The sequence below is a fragment of the Anomaloglossus baeobatrachus genome, chromosome 12, assembly GCF_048569485.1.
Source record: "Anomaloglossus baeobatrachus isolate aAnoBae1 chromosome 12, aAnoBae1.hap1, whole genome shotgun sequence".
Classification (NCBI taxonomy): Eukaryota; Metazoa; Chordata; class Amphibia; order Anura; family Aromobatidae; genus Anomaloglossus; species Anomaloglossus baeobatrachus.
This window is the reverse complement of record NC_134364.1, coordinates 109,129,397-109,147,901: the sequence shown is the minus strand read 5'-3', so window position 1 is coordinate 109,147,901 and position 18,505 is coordinate 109,129,397. Positions and strand designations below refer to the sequence as shown.

General features: G+C 41.0%; 1 protein-coding gene across 1 annotated transcript in view; it reads left to right on the top strand.

The window, feature by feature from the left end:
- Positions 1–14,431, top strand: part of LOC142257668 (uncharacterized) — a 41,464-nt gene extending 27,033 nt beyond the window's left edge. Inside the window, exons 5-8 of the mRNA XM_075329806.1 lie at positions 2,738–3,670; positions 7,450–8,387; positions 8,889–8,999; positions 13,454–14,431. Coding sequence (XP_075185921.1) covers positions 2,738–3,670; positions 7,450–8,387; positions 8,889–8,999; positions 13,454–14,419 — 2,948 coding nt within the window. The 3' untranslated portion in view covers positions 14,420–14,431. The remainder of the gene's footprint in view (positions 1–2,737; positions 3,671–7,449; positions 8,388–8,888; positions 9,000–13,453) is intronic.
- Positions 14,432–18,505: the final 4,074 nt, after the last annotated feature.

The window sequence follows — 18,505 nt, the reverse complement described above, 5'->3', positions numbered from 1 at the left end:
TCCCCACCCTGGTGTATATGATCCCCACCCTGGTGTATATGATCCCCACCCTGGTGTATATGATCCCCACCCTGGTGTATATGATCCCCACCCTGGTGTATATGATCCCCACCCTGGTGTATATGATCCCCACCCTGGTGTATATGATCCCCACCCTGGTGTATATGATCCCCACCCTGGTGTATATGATCCCCACCCTGGTGTATATGATCCCCCACCCTGGTGTATATGATCCCCACCCTGGTGTATATGATCCCCACCCTGGTGTATATGATCCCCACCCTGGTGTATATGATCCCCACCCTGGTGTATATGATCCCCACCCTGGTGTATATGATCCCCACCCTGGTGTATATGATCCCCACCCTGGTGTATATGATCCCCACCCTGGTGTATATGATCCCCACCCTGGTGTATATGATCCCCACCCTGGTGTATATGATCCCCACCCTGGTGTATATGATCCCCACCCTGGTGTATATGATCCCCACCCTGGTGTATATGATCCCCACCCTGGTGTATATGATCCCCACCCTGGTGTATATGATCCCCACCCTGGTGTATATGATCCCCCACCCTGGTGTATATGATCCCCACCCTGGTGTATATGATCCCCACCCTGGTGTACATGATCCCCACCCTGGTATACAGTATATGATTCCCCCCCCACACTCTGGTATACAGAATATGATCCCCCCCACCCATGTATATATGATGCCCCGTCCCTGGTATTTGTGATGCCCCATCATGGGCCCATCCTGGTATATATGACTCCCGTTATACGGCGCACACATAAAAATAAACAATTCTACTCCCCTTCCCTCCTTCTTCATTCCTCTTCCCTGGTTCACGGCATCCTCTTCTGATGCTGGCAGTGACTGGTGTGTAAGTTACGAGCAGCGCATGATGTCAGTGCCATGCCTTCCCAGTCACACCCCAACGTCAGCTGCCGGCTACTCCAAAATGAATATTCACAGCTCCCCACTCCCATCGTAATGCCCACCATCAGTGCAGAAAGTGGGCAGGATTATGGGAGTGGGCAGCAGGGAATATTAATTTCCTTTAATTTAGGACACGTTACCCCAGATGCTGCTTCATCAGCCTGATACTGCCTATTGTGACCCCACTCCACCCCCCACCATCACCAGCTAGCAAGCCAGGTACATCCATACTATAAGACGATTCCCCCACTTTCTTCCCACATTTTGGTAGAAAGAAGTGCTTCTTTTAGTCAGAAAAATTAGGTATTTGCTCTTGTATTTAGTAACTTTTAAGGTTGAGGATTGACATAAATCCATAAAGTTCAATATATTCATTTGTTGACAGAGAAAAGTCAAAAACTATGAGGCTATGATGCTAGGTCCCCCATATTAAGGGAAATATTCCTTCCCAACTCCACAGGCAGCAAATCAGACCGTTCCCTGGATCACTATCCCATCCCAGAATCGAGTACCCAAAACATGGAATATTTTTTGGAAAAGTCATCCATGCCCTCCTTGAAATTTTTAAGTGGATGAAACAAGATCAGAATTAATTCACAACAGATCATTGGTTAATTCGATATTCAACATAGAGGTTGAAAAACCAATTTTGTATAAAGTCCAACTGCAATATTACATGCGATTGTGAGGGAATAAAAACCTTCAATGGGTTGACCATGTAAGAGATGCTTTACTCTCTGCCCGAGGAACCTGCCCCCTTAGAACTAGACAGTGCCTTCAGCAGAGCCCAAATTCTGTAAAATGAGACTGTACCTGTCTGAGAAATTTCCATTCACCTTTAAACGGTATTTCCATATTTTACTTGTATGTCATATTTTAAATTTGTCAATAAATTGATCTTCTGACGGTCTCCGCTCCGAAACCCATCGAAATTAGGCGATCATCTGATAACAGGAGCCAGAGTAGAGGCAACTGAGCCAAGGGTAGACCTTGCTCTAGAGGGATTCATTCATGGTTGGCCGTTCCTTTAACTAGACTAGTTTTTTCCCAGGGATGACATCTAAGGGGTTTAAGGTGGTAGACCTCCGCTTCGTCCATGGGGCGAAGACATTTTTCTGCAAAGAGCGAGTTGTCCACCAGACAAATATTCGGCTGATGGCTCTCTCCCAACCTCTCCACTCCCATGAAGGCTCAACTCAAATGAGCATCCATTTGTTATGAACAAGGACCGCTGCGATATTTACATTTCAACTTTCCAACCCTTCTCTAAGGGCCATTTCACACAACCAGAATTTTTCTGGATCCGGCGCACTCCAGTACAGTGTATACAGTACAATGGCATCGTGACAACCTCTGGTCACATGCTGTTATGTGACTGGAGCTTGCCGCAATGCCATTGTACAGTATTAACACTGTATTGGACTGTGCCGGATCCGTCAATCTGGCGAAATGCCGGATGTGTGCAACGGCCCTTAGATTACTTTATCATAGGAAACGTAGAAAGGCTCGAATACACATCAAATCATTAGCTAACCCTGCTAAAATTGGCAAATTAGGCTAACTTTATTATGACTGGAGACCACTAGTCCGTAGGCAAGCGTAGTAAGATAAGTAGCTTCTCCAATTGGAAACCCGTTATCTTAACTAAAGCAGTCTGAATAGCATCCATTCCCTTTTATGTTATTTTTTTGCGGTGGTTTTGGTTGTTTGAAATATTATTTTATTATAGAAGTCCCCAATATCTTGACTCGTTTACTTTTTGGGTGACCAGGTTCTCACCGTGTATACCTTTGTAGATGCCTCAAACAATCGACCGGATGAGCTGAACACGTCGTTGTTTACCCCTGATGGAATGACAGTAGAAGGTGTGCATTTGGTGGACGACTTGGAAGAAGATCTTCGCGTTCCATTAAAAGAGGACAATGCGACCACCAAACGCCGATACAACTTTCGAGACCGAGTCAGAGTAAAATACTCTGCATTTTTCGACGATGAAATAAGAGAACTTAAGAGGAAGAAAGGTGTACGAGTCAAGTCGAGCTGTGATGAACCAAAGCTGAGGATCGGCGGATTTTACCATTGTAGTGAATGTGACAAAAAGTATAAGCAAAAATCGACCCTGACTAAACATCAAAAATTTCATACTGGCGTGTCATGCTACATTTGCTTGAAATGTGATAAGTGTTTCACACAAAGATGTCTTCTGAAAAGACATGAAAGAAGCCATGCGGTGAAGAAACCATTTGCCTGTCCCAACTGTGAAAAGCGCTTTAGCGATTCTTCCACTTTGCAGAAACATAAGAGAGTCCATACCGGATACAAGCCATTTAAATGTCCTGAATGTGATAAAACCTTCAGCATTAGTACTTACCTAATTGTTCACCAGAGAATCCACACTGGGGAGAAACCGTATGTCTGTGACCGATGTGAGAAACGTTTTACTCAATGTTCTGCCCTCATCACACACAAAAGAACCCACACAGGTGTAAAACCTTATGCTTGTATTGAATGCGGAAAAGGCTTTTCAACTAGTTCCCATCTTATCACCCACCAAAGGATCCATACTGGGGAAAGACCCTATCGATGTGAAGAATGTGGGGTGGGCTTTAAGCACAGCACCCACCTTGTCTTACATACACGACGACACACCGGGGAGAAGCCATACAGCTGTGATATATGCAAAAAGAAATTTACTCAGAGAGTACATTTTACTAAACATAAGCAGAAATGTTCTATAGATGATTGATGTCCATATGTCCAAGTCCCTCTTATGTTTTTAATTTCTTGTTCCATTTGTTTTTTTAGTCAAAATGTATTTACCGCTGAAAATAAATGTATTTAGATAGCAAGTCGTTATTCTTTTTGTCCATTTATTTATCAACCCTTTTAGAGCATAGTTTGGTACCTACTCGGTAGGATACTTATAACCCATTGAAACCATTTATAATTCTGTTTCAAATGATTGTCATGAGGATTTTGATAAAAATATTTGCTGAGGAATTATTCGGGGTAAAATTCTTGTGGCAAATTTGTACATGGAATTTTCACGGAAGACATGGATTTTGAGGCAGATTTGTCAGGGGTGTAAATGCCTCATTAGATTTCTGTTGGCCAAACCCACCGATATCGAAAGTCTATATGTGTGTAGAGGCCATTGACAGATGATTTTCGGGGAAATAAGGATCCAGTGTGTCCAGTTAGTTGCAGGTCCTTTTGCTCTTGTCGAAATAAGCCGGTCTCGATGAAGTAGTGTCTATCATTGGTCAATATATGTTGATACTAGGGGTTTGAATGATTGAATGGTAAAAAGCATCCCTTTCAACATCCTACAGTGAAACTGAATGTTATGTGCTTATTACTTGTATGATCGCATCACACTTTTACTATACAGCCTGAGTCAAGATAAGCAGTTGTCACACTGACCGTAGGGAATGGAGAATTTACAATTCACATGAGGATTCTTTGTTACTGCCAATATTCTCTGCTTCTAGATACTCAAGGGCCATATCTGTGTAAAAAAATTGGTCATGTTAATGATTCTTGGTGGATGAGTTTCTTGATCGTGTGAATGAGTTGGTAGTATTAACCATCTGGGTGGATGAGCTTCGTGATACTCGTGCAAAGGAGTTGGTAGTATTAACCATTTGGGTTGATGAGCTTCTTGATACTCGTGCAAAGGAGTTGGTAGTATTAACCATCTGGGTTGATGAGCTTCTTGATACTCGTGCGAAGGAGTCAGTAGTATTGACCATCTGGATGGATGAGCTTCTTGATACTCATGCGATGGAGTTGGTAGTATTAACCATCTGGGTGGATGAGCTTCTTGATACTCGTGCGAAGGAGTCAGTAGTATTGACCATCTGGATGGATGAGCTTCTTGATACTCATGCGAAGGAGTTGGTTATATTTATGTTGATGGAAGAACTTTTTTGATCCTCGCATGCTACATCTATCAAAGTTGGTAATATTGGAGGAGCTACCAGCTATATTATTAAACTTGTATCACTGTTAGATCTTTATGTGAAAGGTCTGTAGTGAAGCTACCTACAATGTCTGCTGTTGAACTTTATGAACCTCTTTCTCTATTCTGCCCTATCAACCAAGTACAGTTGAAACCAAATGATTCACTATCCTCGGTTGCAAATTAAGTTTATTAGCAAAATTTATAATTTTGCCATTTAGAATAACCCACAAAAACATAGTCAATTAAAATAGCTCAACACAACTAATTTAACAAATTCACTCTCCAAAGTCCCACTTTTACTGACTGCAGTTTTACTGCAGTTTCAAAAATATTCAACCCCTTCATGAAAAGCATCTTTACTACTAAGTAAAACACCTCTGGCTGTTATGACCTGCTGCAATTATGATTCTTTGCCATACACCAGCTTCTGTCAGTGGTCCGTAGGAATATTAGCTCACTCCGTAGGGTTATTGACTTCAGTTTGCTAATATTCTTGGGCTTTCAGAGTGTTACAAAAAGTTGATATTAGTATCTAGCACGAAACAGGAAAAAGATACATGTAGATGAGAAAAGGTGGCATTGGTATATTTGGAAGCACACTTCACAAGTTCAAATTTTACAAGTGGCTGTGGCAGAAGGGAAGCCATGATCGGTTACCACCAGATTCTTGAGGAGGCAGATTGTCAAAATCACACAATTGACTCAATAGATAGCAGCAAGATGTGATAGCACTAGGCACTGAGTTTTCAGTTTGTGCAATAGGTGCCTACTGAGCTCTGAATTTCTCCATTCCTGGTCTCCAAGATGTACACACATATACTGACCCAAGGTATAAGACGTAGCCTCAATATACTTAAAACCATATAAGTAAGCTACATAAGAAATCTGATCTGTAAAGCAATGAAACAAATTTGGAACATTTTTAACATTTCATTCAGTGTTATGTTTGGAGAGGAAGAAATGAGCATACACTGAAAGAAACACCCTACCTGCAGTGAAGTATAGTGGCAGCGCAATGATACCGTGAAGTGTTGAGTTTGCTCAGTAGTCCTACACGAAGACATGGCTGTGGCTTAATGATGCCTATTGTGAAGCATGGTGGTGGCTGAGTAAAGACTGCAGTGAAGAATGACGATTGCTCGGTGATGCCTACAGTGAAGAATCGTGGTAGCAGGAGATGCTCTGAGGCTTTTTTACTTCGTCTGAAACTGGAAACCTACAGCATCTGGAGCTCCTTATGGATTCAATCAAGTATCAGGAAATCACAGGAGAAAAAATGTCTGTTAAAGCTTTCTATAATAAAACTGGAAGCGCAAATAGGGACTTATCTGACTGGAGATAGGGAAGAAAGGTACTGCGCGTGCTCACCTTGAGGGGTTGAGTCACAACCAATAAACACTCTTGTCAAACCGACTGCTGCAGTTCCACGTGGAACAAGATAAATCTCATAAGAATGGGTCAAATGTCGTACTGCCGAATTAAACAACGATCCAGAGAATTCTTTTCATTGACTTTATTTCTATGCGTTTCGGAAATTTTTTCACCTTCAGGAAGAAAAACAGAACTTCTGTGGCGTCATTGGACCTTCTAAAAGATCAGTGATCCCAAGCGTGCCTCAAAATTCAGAAGAAGTGGTGGAAGTTTATGGAATGGCCATCATAGTTACCTGACTTGAACCCAATAGAAAACATTTGGTAGGATTAGAAGAAGTTGGTTGTTGCTTTGAAGTCCAAGCCTATTGGTGAACTAGAGGCCATTTCCAATTTAAGAATGTACTAAAAATCCTCAGGAATGCTGTAGACGTTTGGCTTTGCGTCATATTTGCAGCAGGACATAACAGCCATAGGTGCTCTTCGAAGTACTTAAGAAACGTCTCTTGAAAGAAGTATAATTCTCGGACTACATTGGTCAGTAAAAGAGTGAATTTGAAGAAACCACTTGATATATAGGTTTTGTTAAACTATTTTATTTGTTATTATTTGGTTTATTGTGAACTGACTTAATTATGCACATTTTGAGAAACTGAATTTGCAAAGGGGAGGGGTGTGAATAATTTTGATCAATAATTTAGTTATCTAATTCCCATTTCGTAGTTATAATTGTGGGACATAATTTATAGCAGTTTTTGAGAGGTTTAAAATGATATTGTCACCAAGTGTATGCTGCATGATCTGAGTGCCGCAGGAACATTGATTCTCCCTCTGAATCATTTTATTGGGCTTCCTGCTGTAGTTGTAATAAAATCACAGTTTTTTGTGCTGCAGCTCTGCTAGTCTTCTCAGTGATGAGCTAACTGTGTAGTTTGCATTTATTTGCTTGAAACCACTAATGTATTTCAAGGTTACCTGCAATTTACACATGATGTACGTAAATGTTCCCGTTATCTCAAACAGTTGCATTGATTTAGGAAGTCCCTCTTCATCCCTAATTGTCTCACATATACTACATATACTCACCATCTTGGAAATCTCCATTATCTTCAAATGTATGTCTTGACTTTTACCTTTCGGTAGACTGGGTTCTCACAGTGTATACCTTTTGTAGATACCTCCAACAATCGAACGGATGAGCTGAACACATCGTTGTTTACCCCTGATGGAATGACGGTAGAAGGTGTGCATTTGATGGATGACTTGGAAGAAGATCTTAACATTTCACTAAAAGAGCCTAGTGTGACCATGAAACGCCAGTACAACTTTCGAGATAGAGTTAGAGTGGAATACTCTGATTATTTCGATGATGAAATAAGTGAAGTTAAAAGGAAGAAAGGATTGAGAGCCAAATTGAGTTGTGATGAACCAGAGCCAAGGATTTCCGGGCTTCACTCTTGTAGTGAATGTGGCAAAATGTATAAGCTGAAATCTAACTTGATCAAACATCACAAATTGCATACAGACGTGGCACGCTTTATCTGTTTGAAATGTGACAAGCGTTTCATACTCCGGTGCCAGCTGAGAAAACATGAAAAAATCCACGAAATGACTAAACCATTTGCCTGTCCGGACTGTGAAAAACGTTTTACCGATTCTTCAACTTTGCATAAACATCGGAGAGTCCATACCGGATACAAGCCATATAAATGTTCTGAATGTGATAAAACCTTCAGTATTACTACTTACCTAATTGTTCACCAGAGAACTCACACTGGGGAGAAACCGTATGTCTGTGATCAATGTGGTAAATGTTTTGCACAAAGTTCTTCCCTCATCACACACAAAAGAACCCACACGGGCATAAAACCTTATCGATGTATTAAATGTGGAAAAGGCTTTACAACTAGTTCCCACCTTATCACCCACCAAAGGACCCATACTGGGGAAAGACCCTATCCATGCGAAGAATGTGGGGTGGCCTTTAAGCACAGCACCCACCTTGTCTTACATAGGCGGAGGCACACTGGGGAAAAGCCATTCACTTGCGATACATGTAAAAAGAAATTTTCCCAGAGAACACATTTTCTTAAACATCAGAAGAAATGTCATGGATATGAATGAGGTCTGTTAGTTCTGTGTACTTGTTATGTCTGTGTTTTCTTACCCCACTTGTTTAGTCAAAATGTATTGATCTCTGAAAATAAATGTCTTTAGATATTAATGTTTTATTCAATTTATTTTCTTATAAACCCTGTTAGAGCACAGTGGGCTTTTTATTAAGTATGATTTGGAACCTTTTAAATTAATAATGGTTTCAATGGACTATAGTGTTCTACTGGTAAAAAAAAATGCTGATATGGATTTCCTGAGAAATAGCTCAGGGAAGCAATCTTTTGTGTCAAATTGCATCAAAATCTTCATGAAGGTTACATATTTTGAGGCAGGTTTGTCAGGGGTATAAATGCCACCCCATGAACATTATAGGTTGGCCAATATCGGCGGATTCGGCCAACAATCTAATGTGTAGAGGCACCTGACTGATGATTGTTTGGGTAAATAAGGATCCAACATGTCTTTTTTCTTACTGTTGAATATTTTGTTCTTGTTAAGATGAGCCACTATCGAAGCAGTATCTTCTTTTTGCCCTTGCCTTTTTTTAAGTACAAGATCTTTATTATTGGCCAGTGGATGTTGAAACTAGAGGTTCGAAAGTTCAGAATGGTAAAAAGCGTCCCTCTCAACAGTCTAGAGTGAAACAGAATGTTATGTGTTCATTATTTGAATGGTGGCATCATACTTTTACTGTAAAGTCTGAGCCAAGATAAGCAGTCGCTACCCTGTCCGTAGGGAACGGAAAAGTTAAAATTTACAAGAGGCTTTTCGATATTACTGCCAATGTCCTCTGCTTCTTGGTGTTCGTGTGCCATAGCTGTTTAAAGTGATTAATTTTAATGATCTTGGTGGATGAGCTTCATGATCGTGTGAAGGAGTTGGTTGATGGATGAGATTCTTGATCCTCGTGTTCTTGATCCTTTATCCTCATGATCTTGATGAAGTAACTTCTTGATCCTCTCGTGCTGTATGTGTGGGGGGGGGTTTGTAGTAATGACTATTTTGACGGATTAGCTTATTGATCCTCACGTGCTATATCTATGTGTGGGGGTTTGTAATATTGACTATCTTGATGGAGTTGCTTCTTGCTCTTTACGTGCTGTATCTGTGGGGGGGGGTTTGTAATATTGATTATCTTGACAGAGTAGCTTACTCACGTGCTATATCTATATCTATATATGTATGGGGGGTTGGTTTCTTGATGGAGTAGCTTCTTCTTGATCCTCACTTCCTATATCTGTGTGAGGGGGTTGGTAATGACAATCTTGATGGAGTAGCTTCTTACTCTTTACGTGCGGTATCTGTGTGGAGGGTTTGTAATATTGACTATCTTGATGGAGGAGCTGTTCCCATCCCTCTGTCTCGTAAACATCTTTATTATTAAACTTACATCACTGTTACATCACTATGTGAAGCCCCTGAAAGGGCTGTAGTGAAGCTACCTACAAACTCTGCTGTTCAACTTGATGAACCTCTGTCTATATTCTGCTGTCAGCTCAGTACAATTGCAATCAAATGATTAACCTCACCCCATTGTAAATTAAGTTTATTAGCAAAATTTCCAAACTGTGCCATTTACAATAAACCACTGCTACAAGGACAATTAAAATAGCTCAACACAACTAATCTAACAACTGAATTTGCGAAATTCCGTACAAAGTGCCACTTTTACTGACTATTGCCGTTTCAAAAATATTCACCTCCTTCATGAGAAGTGTCCTTTCTACTTAGTAGAACACCTCTATGGCTGTTATGACCTGCTGCAAACCTGATTCATTGCTATACACTAGCTTCTGTCACTTCTGTCAGTGGACCCTCGGAATACTAGCCCAATCCTTATGGGCATTGGCCTATAGTTTGCTAATATTCTTGGACTAAAGAGTGGTCACAAAAGTTGAGTTTAGTGCCTTGCTCTAACTAGGAAAGGGATACCAAAAATATAGCAAAGGCGCCTTTGATATTCCTAGCGATACATCTGGAAGCATACTTACAGTTTACAAGTGGATGTGACAGAAAGGAAGCTATAATCGGTTGCCACCAAATTCCTGTGGCGGCAGGTAGCCGGAAATACTTTAGTTACTGCAATATATTGCAGCAAGATTGGATGCCAGTAGTCACTGAGGTTTTTGCACATTAGGTGCATACTAAAATCTGACTCCATTTGTGGACTCCAAGACTAACACATCAGCTGACACAAAGAACAAAAAGGAAGTAGATTCAATATGCCTAAAATCCATGTACAGAGAGGAAAATAACTATTTGATACACTGCAGTTTTTGCAAGTTTTCCCACCTACGTAGAATGTAGAGAAATGTAATTTTTATCTTTGGTACAATTCAACTGTGACAGAATCCCCCTCCCCCAATAAAATCCAGAAAACCATTGTAGTATTTTTAAATAATTAATTTGCATTTATTGCATTAAACAAGTGTTTGATCACTGACCAAACAGCAAGAATTCAGGCTCACAGAGCTGATATTTTTTTTTCCTTAAGAAGCTCCTACTCTGTTCTCAATACCTTTTATTGATTGCTCCTGTTTGAAACCATTACCTTAATAAAAGACACTTGTCCACACAATCACACTCCAATCTCCACCATAGCCAAGACCAAAGAGCTGTCTAAGGACACCAGGGTCAAAATTGTAGACTTGGACAAAGCCGGGTTGGGCTACAGGCCAGTAGGTAAGCAGCTTGGTGAAAAGGCAACAACTGTTGGCGCAATTATTAGTAAGTGGAAGAAACACAGGATGACTGTTCATCTTACTCGTTCAGGGGTTTCAGGTAAGATCTCTCCTCGTGTGGTAAGGTGATTCTGAGAAAGATCAGGAATCAGCCCAGAACTAGATGGGAGGACCTGGTCAATGACCTAAGAGCTTGTACCACAGTCTCAAAAATTACTGTTGGTAATAAATTAGTATGTCATGGATGAAAATCCTGCAGAGTACGCAAGGCCCCCCTGTTCAGGCCAGCACATATCCATATGTGTTTGAAGTTCTCCAATGACCATCTGGATGAACTAGAGAAAGCATTGGAGAAGGTAATCTGGTTAGGTGAGACCAAAATATAACTATTTGGTATCAACTCCAGGAGCTATGTTTGGAGGAAGGAGGACAAGTACAATCTCAAGAACACAGTCCCAACAGTGAAGCATGGGGTGGAAATACACCTTAAGGTTCTTTTCTGCAGAGTACAGGACGTCTGGTCCGTATTTTAGGGAGGATGGATGGAATCTTGTATCGCATGATTTTGGCCAACAACCTCCTTCCCTCAGTAATAGCATTGAAGAAGGGTCGTGGCTTAGTTTTCCAGAATGACAATGACCTGAAGCACACAGCAAGGGCAATTGAGTGGCTTTGTAAGAAGCTTTTCAAGGTCCTGGAGTGGCCTAGCCAGTCTCCAGATCTTAACCCAGTAGAAAATCTTTGGAGGGAGCTGAAACTCATTGTTGCCCAGCGACAGCCCCGAAACCTGAAAGATCTGTATGGTGAAGTGGGTCAAAATCCCTGTTGCGGTGTGTACAAACTTGGTCATAAACTACAGAAAATGTCTGACCTTTAATTGTAAAGGTTTCTATTCTATTAAACACTGATTTCATGCAATAAAATGCAAATTATTTATTTAAAAATCATAAAATTTTATTTTCTGGATTTTTTGAGGAGAATCTGTCTGCAACAGTTGAATTTTATGTACAATAAAAATTAAAGACCTCTCCATTATTTGTAGGTGGGAAAACGTGCAACATTGACAGTTTATCAAATACCTAAATACTTATTTTCTTCACATAACTTTCAACTTTCACAAGTTTTTGAATTCTTGCCTATGGAGCAGTAAAACAAAGCTGCAATATTTCAGGACACTGGATCATCGACATGTCTAGAGTTGAAGGAATGAAGCCTACACTGAAAATAACTTTCCTACAGTAAAGTATGCTGGCAACTCTGTGATATCTACAGTGAAACATTGAGTTGGCTCAATAGTGCCTACACTGAGGCATAAGACTGAATAGGTGTTGTTTACAGTAAAACATGGTATTGACTCTGATGCCTATTGTGAATCATGGATGCTCCTCAGGGATTCCGTTATGCTTATTGTAAGGCATGACGATAGCTCAGTGATGCCTTGATTGAAGTTTAAAAGTAGCAGCAGGTGCTCTGAGGTTTTTTACTTCTTCTGAAACTGGAAACCTACAACATGTGGCAGGACCATATGAATTCATTCAAGTATCAGAAAATTACAAGAGAAAAGTTTTCTGTGTAAAAACTGAAGCTTCAACATTACTGGACCTTCTAAAGAAACAAAGATCCCAAACATACTTCAAAATTCACCAAAGTTTGGTTTCCGAAGAAGTCGTGGAAGTTTTTCGAATGGCTGTCACAGTTGCTTGACTTGAACCCAATAGAAAACATTTGGTGGGTTTTGAAGAAGTCAGATGATGGCAGGAACCCTGCCAGAAGTTTGTCAGTGCGTCATGTTTACAGCAGGTCGTAACAGCTAAAGGTGCTCTGCAAAATACTAAAGAAGCTTCTCATGAACGGGAAGAATAATCTGAGATTATTAGTCAGTAAAAGTGAGATTTTGTGTTGAGATTGGAGAAATTACATGTTTTATATAGGTTTTGTTAAACTATTTAGCTCCTTTGTTATGACCTGCCGAAAATATGTACAGTTTGATGAACTGAATTTGTAAAGGGAAGGGGTGTGAATAATTTTGATTGAGGTCATACTGCATTATCTGAGGTTACCTTGATTCTCCCTGTATCATTTACTGGGCTTACTGCTGTAGTTTTGATAAAATAACTATTTAATGTGCTGCAGCTTTGCTAGTCTTCTCAATTATTAGCTAGTTTTGTGTAGTTTGCATTTATTTGCTTGTAACTGTACTAATGTATTTCAAAGTTGACTGCAGTTTGACGTAAGGAAATGTTAGTTATCGCTTAACTCTTTAGTCCATTTGGTCTTTCTTTATCCTTAATTGTTGTCTACTCATGCTATGGTCTTGGCATTGTCCATTCATAGCAAATGTATGTCTTGACTTTTACTTTTCGGTTGACCGGGTTCTCACAGTGTATACCTTTTGTAGATGCCTCCAACAAACGAATGGATGACCTGCATAGATCGCTGTTTACACCTGATGGGTTGACAGTAGAAGGTGTGCATTTGATGGATGACTTGGAAGAAGATCTTCACATTTCATCAAAAGAGGACAATGTGACCACCAAACGCCAGTACAATTTTCGAAACCGAGTTAGAGTTGAATACTCTGCATTTTTTGATGATGAAATAAGAGAACTTAAGAAGAAGAAATGTGTACGAGTCAAGTTTAGTTATGATAAACTAGAGCCAGGGATTTCCGGTCTTTACTCTTGTAGTGAATGTGGAAAAAAGTATAAGCAGAAATCAAACCTGATCAAGCACCACAAATTGCATACAGACGTGTCGCGCTTTAGCTGTTTGAAATGTGATAAGTGTTTCACACACCGGTCTCTTCTGAGGAGACATGAAAGAACCCATACAATGAGTAAACCATTTGCCTGTCCGGACTGTGAAAAACGCTACACAGATTCTTCAGCTTTGCATAAGCATCAGAGGCTGCATACCGGATACAAGCCATATAAATGTCCAGAATGTGATAAAACCTTCAGTATTAGTAATTACCTAATTGTTCACCAGAGAACCCACACCGGGGAGAAACCGTATGTCTGTGATCGATGTAAGAAAGGTTTTACTCAAAGTTCCCACCTTATTACACACAAAAGAACCCACACAGGCATAAAACCTTATGCTTGTATTGAATGCGGAAAAGGCTTTTCAACTAGTTCCCACCTTATCACCCACCAAAGGACCCATACTGGGGAAAGACCCTATCGATGTGAAGAATGTGGGTTGGGCTTTAAGCACAGCACCCACCTCGTCTTACATAGGCGGAGGCACACCGGGGAGAAGCCATACAGCTGTGATAAATGCAAAAATAAATTTTCCCAGAGAACACATTTTTTTAAACATCAGAAGAAATGTCATGGAAATAAATGATGTCAATATTAGATCTGAATACTTGTTTCTGTATTTTTTTGCCTCATTTGTTTTTTTTAGTCAAAATGTTTTCATCTCTGAAAATAAATGTCTTTAGATATCAACTATTTAGTGTTTTCATCCACTTTTTTCTTTACAAACCCTGTTAGAGCACAGTGGGGGGGGGAGGGTATTAGGTAGGATTGGAACCTTTTAAATTGTTTCAATGGGCTATAGTGTTCTACTGGTAAAAATAAATGTTGCAAAATACTGATATGAGTTCTCTGAGAAATAGCTCAGAGAAGCATTCTTTCGTGTAAAATTGTATCAAAATCTTTATGTAAGACCAAGATTTTGAGGCAGGTTTGTCAGGGGTATAAAATCCACCCCCATATCTATATACATTAAACTGAGGTTGGCTATTATCGGCCAGTAAAACATGGGGGTTCTCTGATGCCAATTGTAAATCATGGATGTGCCTTGGTAATAATAATATATAATAATAATAATCTTTATTTCTATAGCGCCAACATATTCCACAGCGCTTTACAATTCAGGAGGCTCAGATACATATACATATCATATACATAAACATATACAAACAAGTAACAATTATAGAAGATACAATATTTAAAGGGAAAAATGGCAACCCTGCTCGTGAGAGCTTACAATCTACAATGAGATGGGGGGGAGGGGCAAGGTACAAGTGCTTATTTACAATGACAATCCAGCCATCTCATGGGGGATAGATAATGGCTTCCTGGACCAGTTGGCCAGAGCTACTGTGAAGCATGGTGGTGGTGGCTCAGTTTTGCCTGCAGTGAAGAATGACGGTTTCTTGGTGATGCCTACAGTGAGACATGATGGTTGTTCGATGATGCCTGCAATGAAGAATGATGGTGGTTTATTTGTGCCCACTGTGAAGCTTTATGATGGCTCAAGCATGATGATTGCTCATTGAGGCCTACAGTGAACTATGGCATTAGCAGGAGCTGCTCTAAGGTTTGCTTTTCTTTACTTCCTCTGAAACTGGAAATCTACAGCATGTGGAGGACCCTATGGATTCTTTGAAGTATCAGGAAAGCGCAGGAGAAGAAAATCTCTGTTAACCCTTTAGCGCCAGAGCCTGTCGTTGCCTTCGTGACCAGGCCAATATTTTTCATTTCTGACCAGTGTCACTTTGAGGTTCTAACTCCGAAATGCTTCATCAAGTCCCAGTCATTCAGAGATTGTTTTGTCGTGACATTACCGTATTTTTTGGATTATAAGACACACTTTTCCTCCCAAAAATTTGGGAGGAAAATGAAGGGTGCGTCTTAAAATCCGAATATAGCTTAACGAGAGTGGGGCAGGGGGCTGTCTTGTGTGGCTCTCTCTGCAGGCGGCCGGTTGCCTGTCGGTGTTAGGGCGGCTGGCTGCCTCCCTGTGCCGGCGGCTGGCTGCCTCTCTCTGTGCTGGCGGCTGGCTGCCTCTCTCTCTGTGCCGGCGGCTGGCTGCCTCTCTCTCTGTGCCGGCGGCTGGCTGCCTCTCTCTCTGTGCCGGCGGCTGGCTGCCTCTCTGTGCCGACGGCTGGCTGTCTCTCTCTCTGTTGCGGCTGGCTGCCTCTCTCTCTGTGCCGGCGGCCGGCTGCCTCTCTCTGTGCGTGCGGCTGGCCGGCTGACTTTGTGGACTGCGGTGGCTGTGCTGGCAGTGGAAGCTGCGGTGGTTGTGCAGCGGATGTGTTAGATAGTCTGTCCGTTATCCGGGCTTCAAATGATGACGCCCGAAGTCAGCTTGTGCGCAGATGGAGCTCTTGCATGAGAGCTCCATCTGCGCACGCGCTGCTCCAGGAGCCATTTCTTTGAAGCCCGGACCGTCGACAGAACATTTGGGACACTCGCCTCACTGGCCTGCTCCACCACTCAACCACCGCAGCTTCTGCTGCCAGCACTGACCCGCCGTCGCCAGCAACAACCCGCCGCTGCTGTGAGCACTGACCCGCTGCTGCCAGCACAGCACTGCCTCTGCCTCCTATGACCCCGCTCCACCACCGCTGCTGCCCCCTCCGGTATAACAACATCAGAGTTATAAGACAGACCCCATTTTTTTATATACCTTTTTTATCTCTAAATTTGGGGTGCATCTTATAATCCAGTGCGTCTTGTAAAATGAAAAATACAGTATACTTCATGACTGTGGTAAATATAGGACAATATTTTTTGCATTTATTTGTGAAAAAAAAATATAAAAAAGTTTGCAAAAAGTTTGAAAATTTCACAATTTTCAAACTTTGAATTTTTATGCTCTTAAACCAGAGAGTTATATCACACAAAATAGTATGTCACACAAAATAGTTAATAAATAACATTTCCCACATGTCTACTTTACATCAGCCCAATCTTTGAAACATTTTTTTCTAGGAATTTAGAAGAGTTCAAAGTTTATCAGCAATTTCTCTTTTGTCCAACAAAATTTTCAAAACCATTTTTTAGGGACCACATCACATTTGAAATGACTCTGAGGTGCCTAGGTGACAGAAAATACACAAGTGACACCATTTTAAAAGCTGCACCTCTCAAAGTACTCAACATTCCAGAAGTTTATTAACCCTTTACGTGCTTCACAGAAACTTTTAAAGAAACGAAGGAAAAAATGAAAATTTTACTTTTTCCCACAAAAATGTTACTTTAGCCGTACAATTTTACATTTTAACAGGAGTAGCAAGAGAAAATGCACCATACAATTTATTATGCAATTTTGCTGGAAATCAACCTTTTGGGCACATGTCAGGGCTCAGAAAGGAAAGAGCGCCATTTCACTTTTTGAACGCTAAAATATTTGCAATTATCAGTGAAAGCCATGTCACGTTTGGAGAGCCCCTCATATGTCTAGTGGTGCTCCCCAACAAGTGACCCCATTTTGGAAATTAGAACGCTCATGGAATTTTATCTAGATGTTTGTTGAGCACCTTGAACTTATAGGTGCGTCACAAAATTTTATAACGTTGAGCTGAGAAAATAAAAAAATACATTTTTACCATAAAATTGTAAATTCAACCCCAAATCTTTTGTTTTTAAGAGTAACAGGAGAAAACACCATATAATTTATTGTGTAATGTCTCCTGAGTACGCCGATATCTCATATGTGGTACAAATCAGCTATTTGTGCATATAGCAGAGCTCGGAAGTGAAGGAGCACCACTTGACCGCAAATTTGGCTGCAATCATTAGCGGATGTTAGGTCACATTTGGAGAGCCCCTGAGTTGCCTAATCAGTGGAGCTCTCTCACAAGTGACCCCAATTTTATGAAACTAGACCTTTCAAAGAATTTATCTAAAAGATAGATTTATCACAACAATGTTCCTTTAAGGCCCCGTCACACACAAGATCGCTAACGAGATCTTTGTTGCGTCAACGTTTCTGTGACGCAGCAGCGATCTCGTTATGTGTGACACCTACCAGCGATCAGGCCCCTGCTGTGAGATCGCTAGTCGTTGCTGAATGGTTGGGACCATTTTCTTCAAAGGCGATGTCCTGCTGGGCAGGACGCATCACTGTGTTTGACGCCTACCAGCGACCTCCTAACACAGTCCCAACGCCTGCCGAGATCGTTATACAGGTCGCTGATCGTTACTGCGTCGTTGGTAAGATCTGACTGTGTGACATCTCACCAGCGACCTCCCAGCGACTTACCAGCGATCCTTATCAGGTCGCATCGTTTTTGGGATCGCTGGGAAGTCGTTAAATGTGACGGGGGCTTTTATCCCAAAGTTTTCATATTCACAAGTCTGGATCTGAGAGCAACAGGTACTTTGATTCTCCCTGTGAATCATTTACTGGGCTTACTGCTGTAGTTTTGATAAAATAACTAATGTGCTGCAGCTTTGCTAGTCTTCTCAAAGATGAGCTAGTTCTGTGTAGTTTGCACTCATTTGCTTGTAACCGTACTAATGAATATCAAAGTTACCTTCAGTTTACATCATTACGTGATGTAAGTAAATGTTCCAGTTATCTCTATTGAATTTTTTGGTCTCTCCATTTCAATTTGTTGTCACTTATACTATGACCTTGGCAATCTCTATTTATAGCAAATGTATGTCTTGACTTTTACTTTTCGGTTGACCGGGT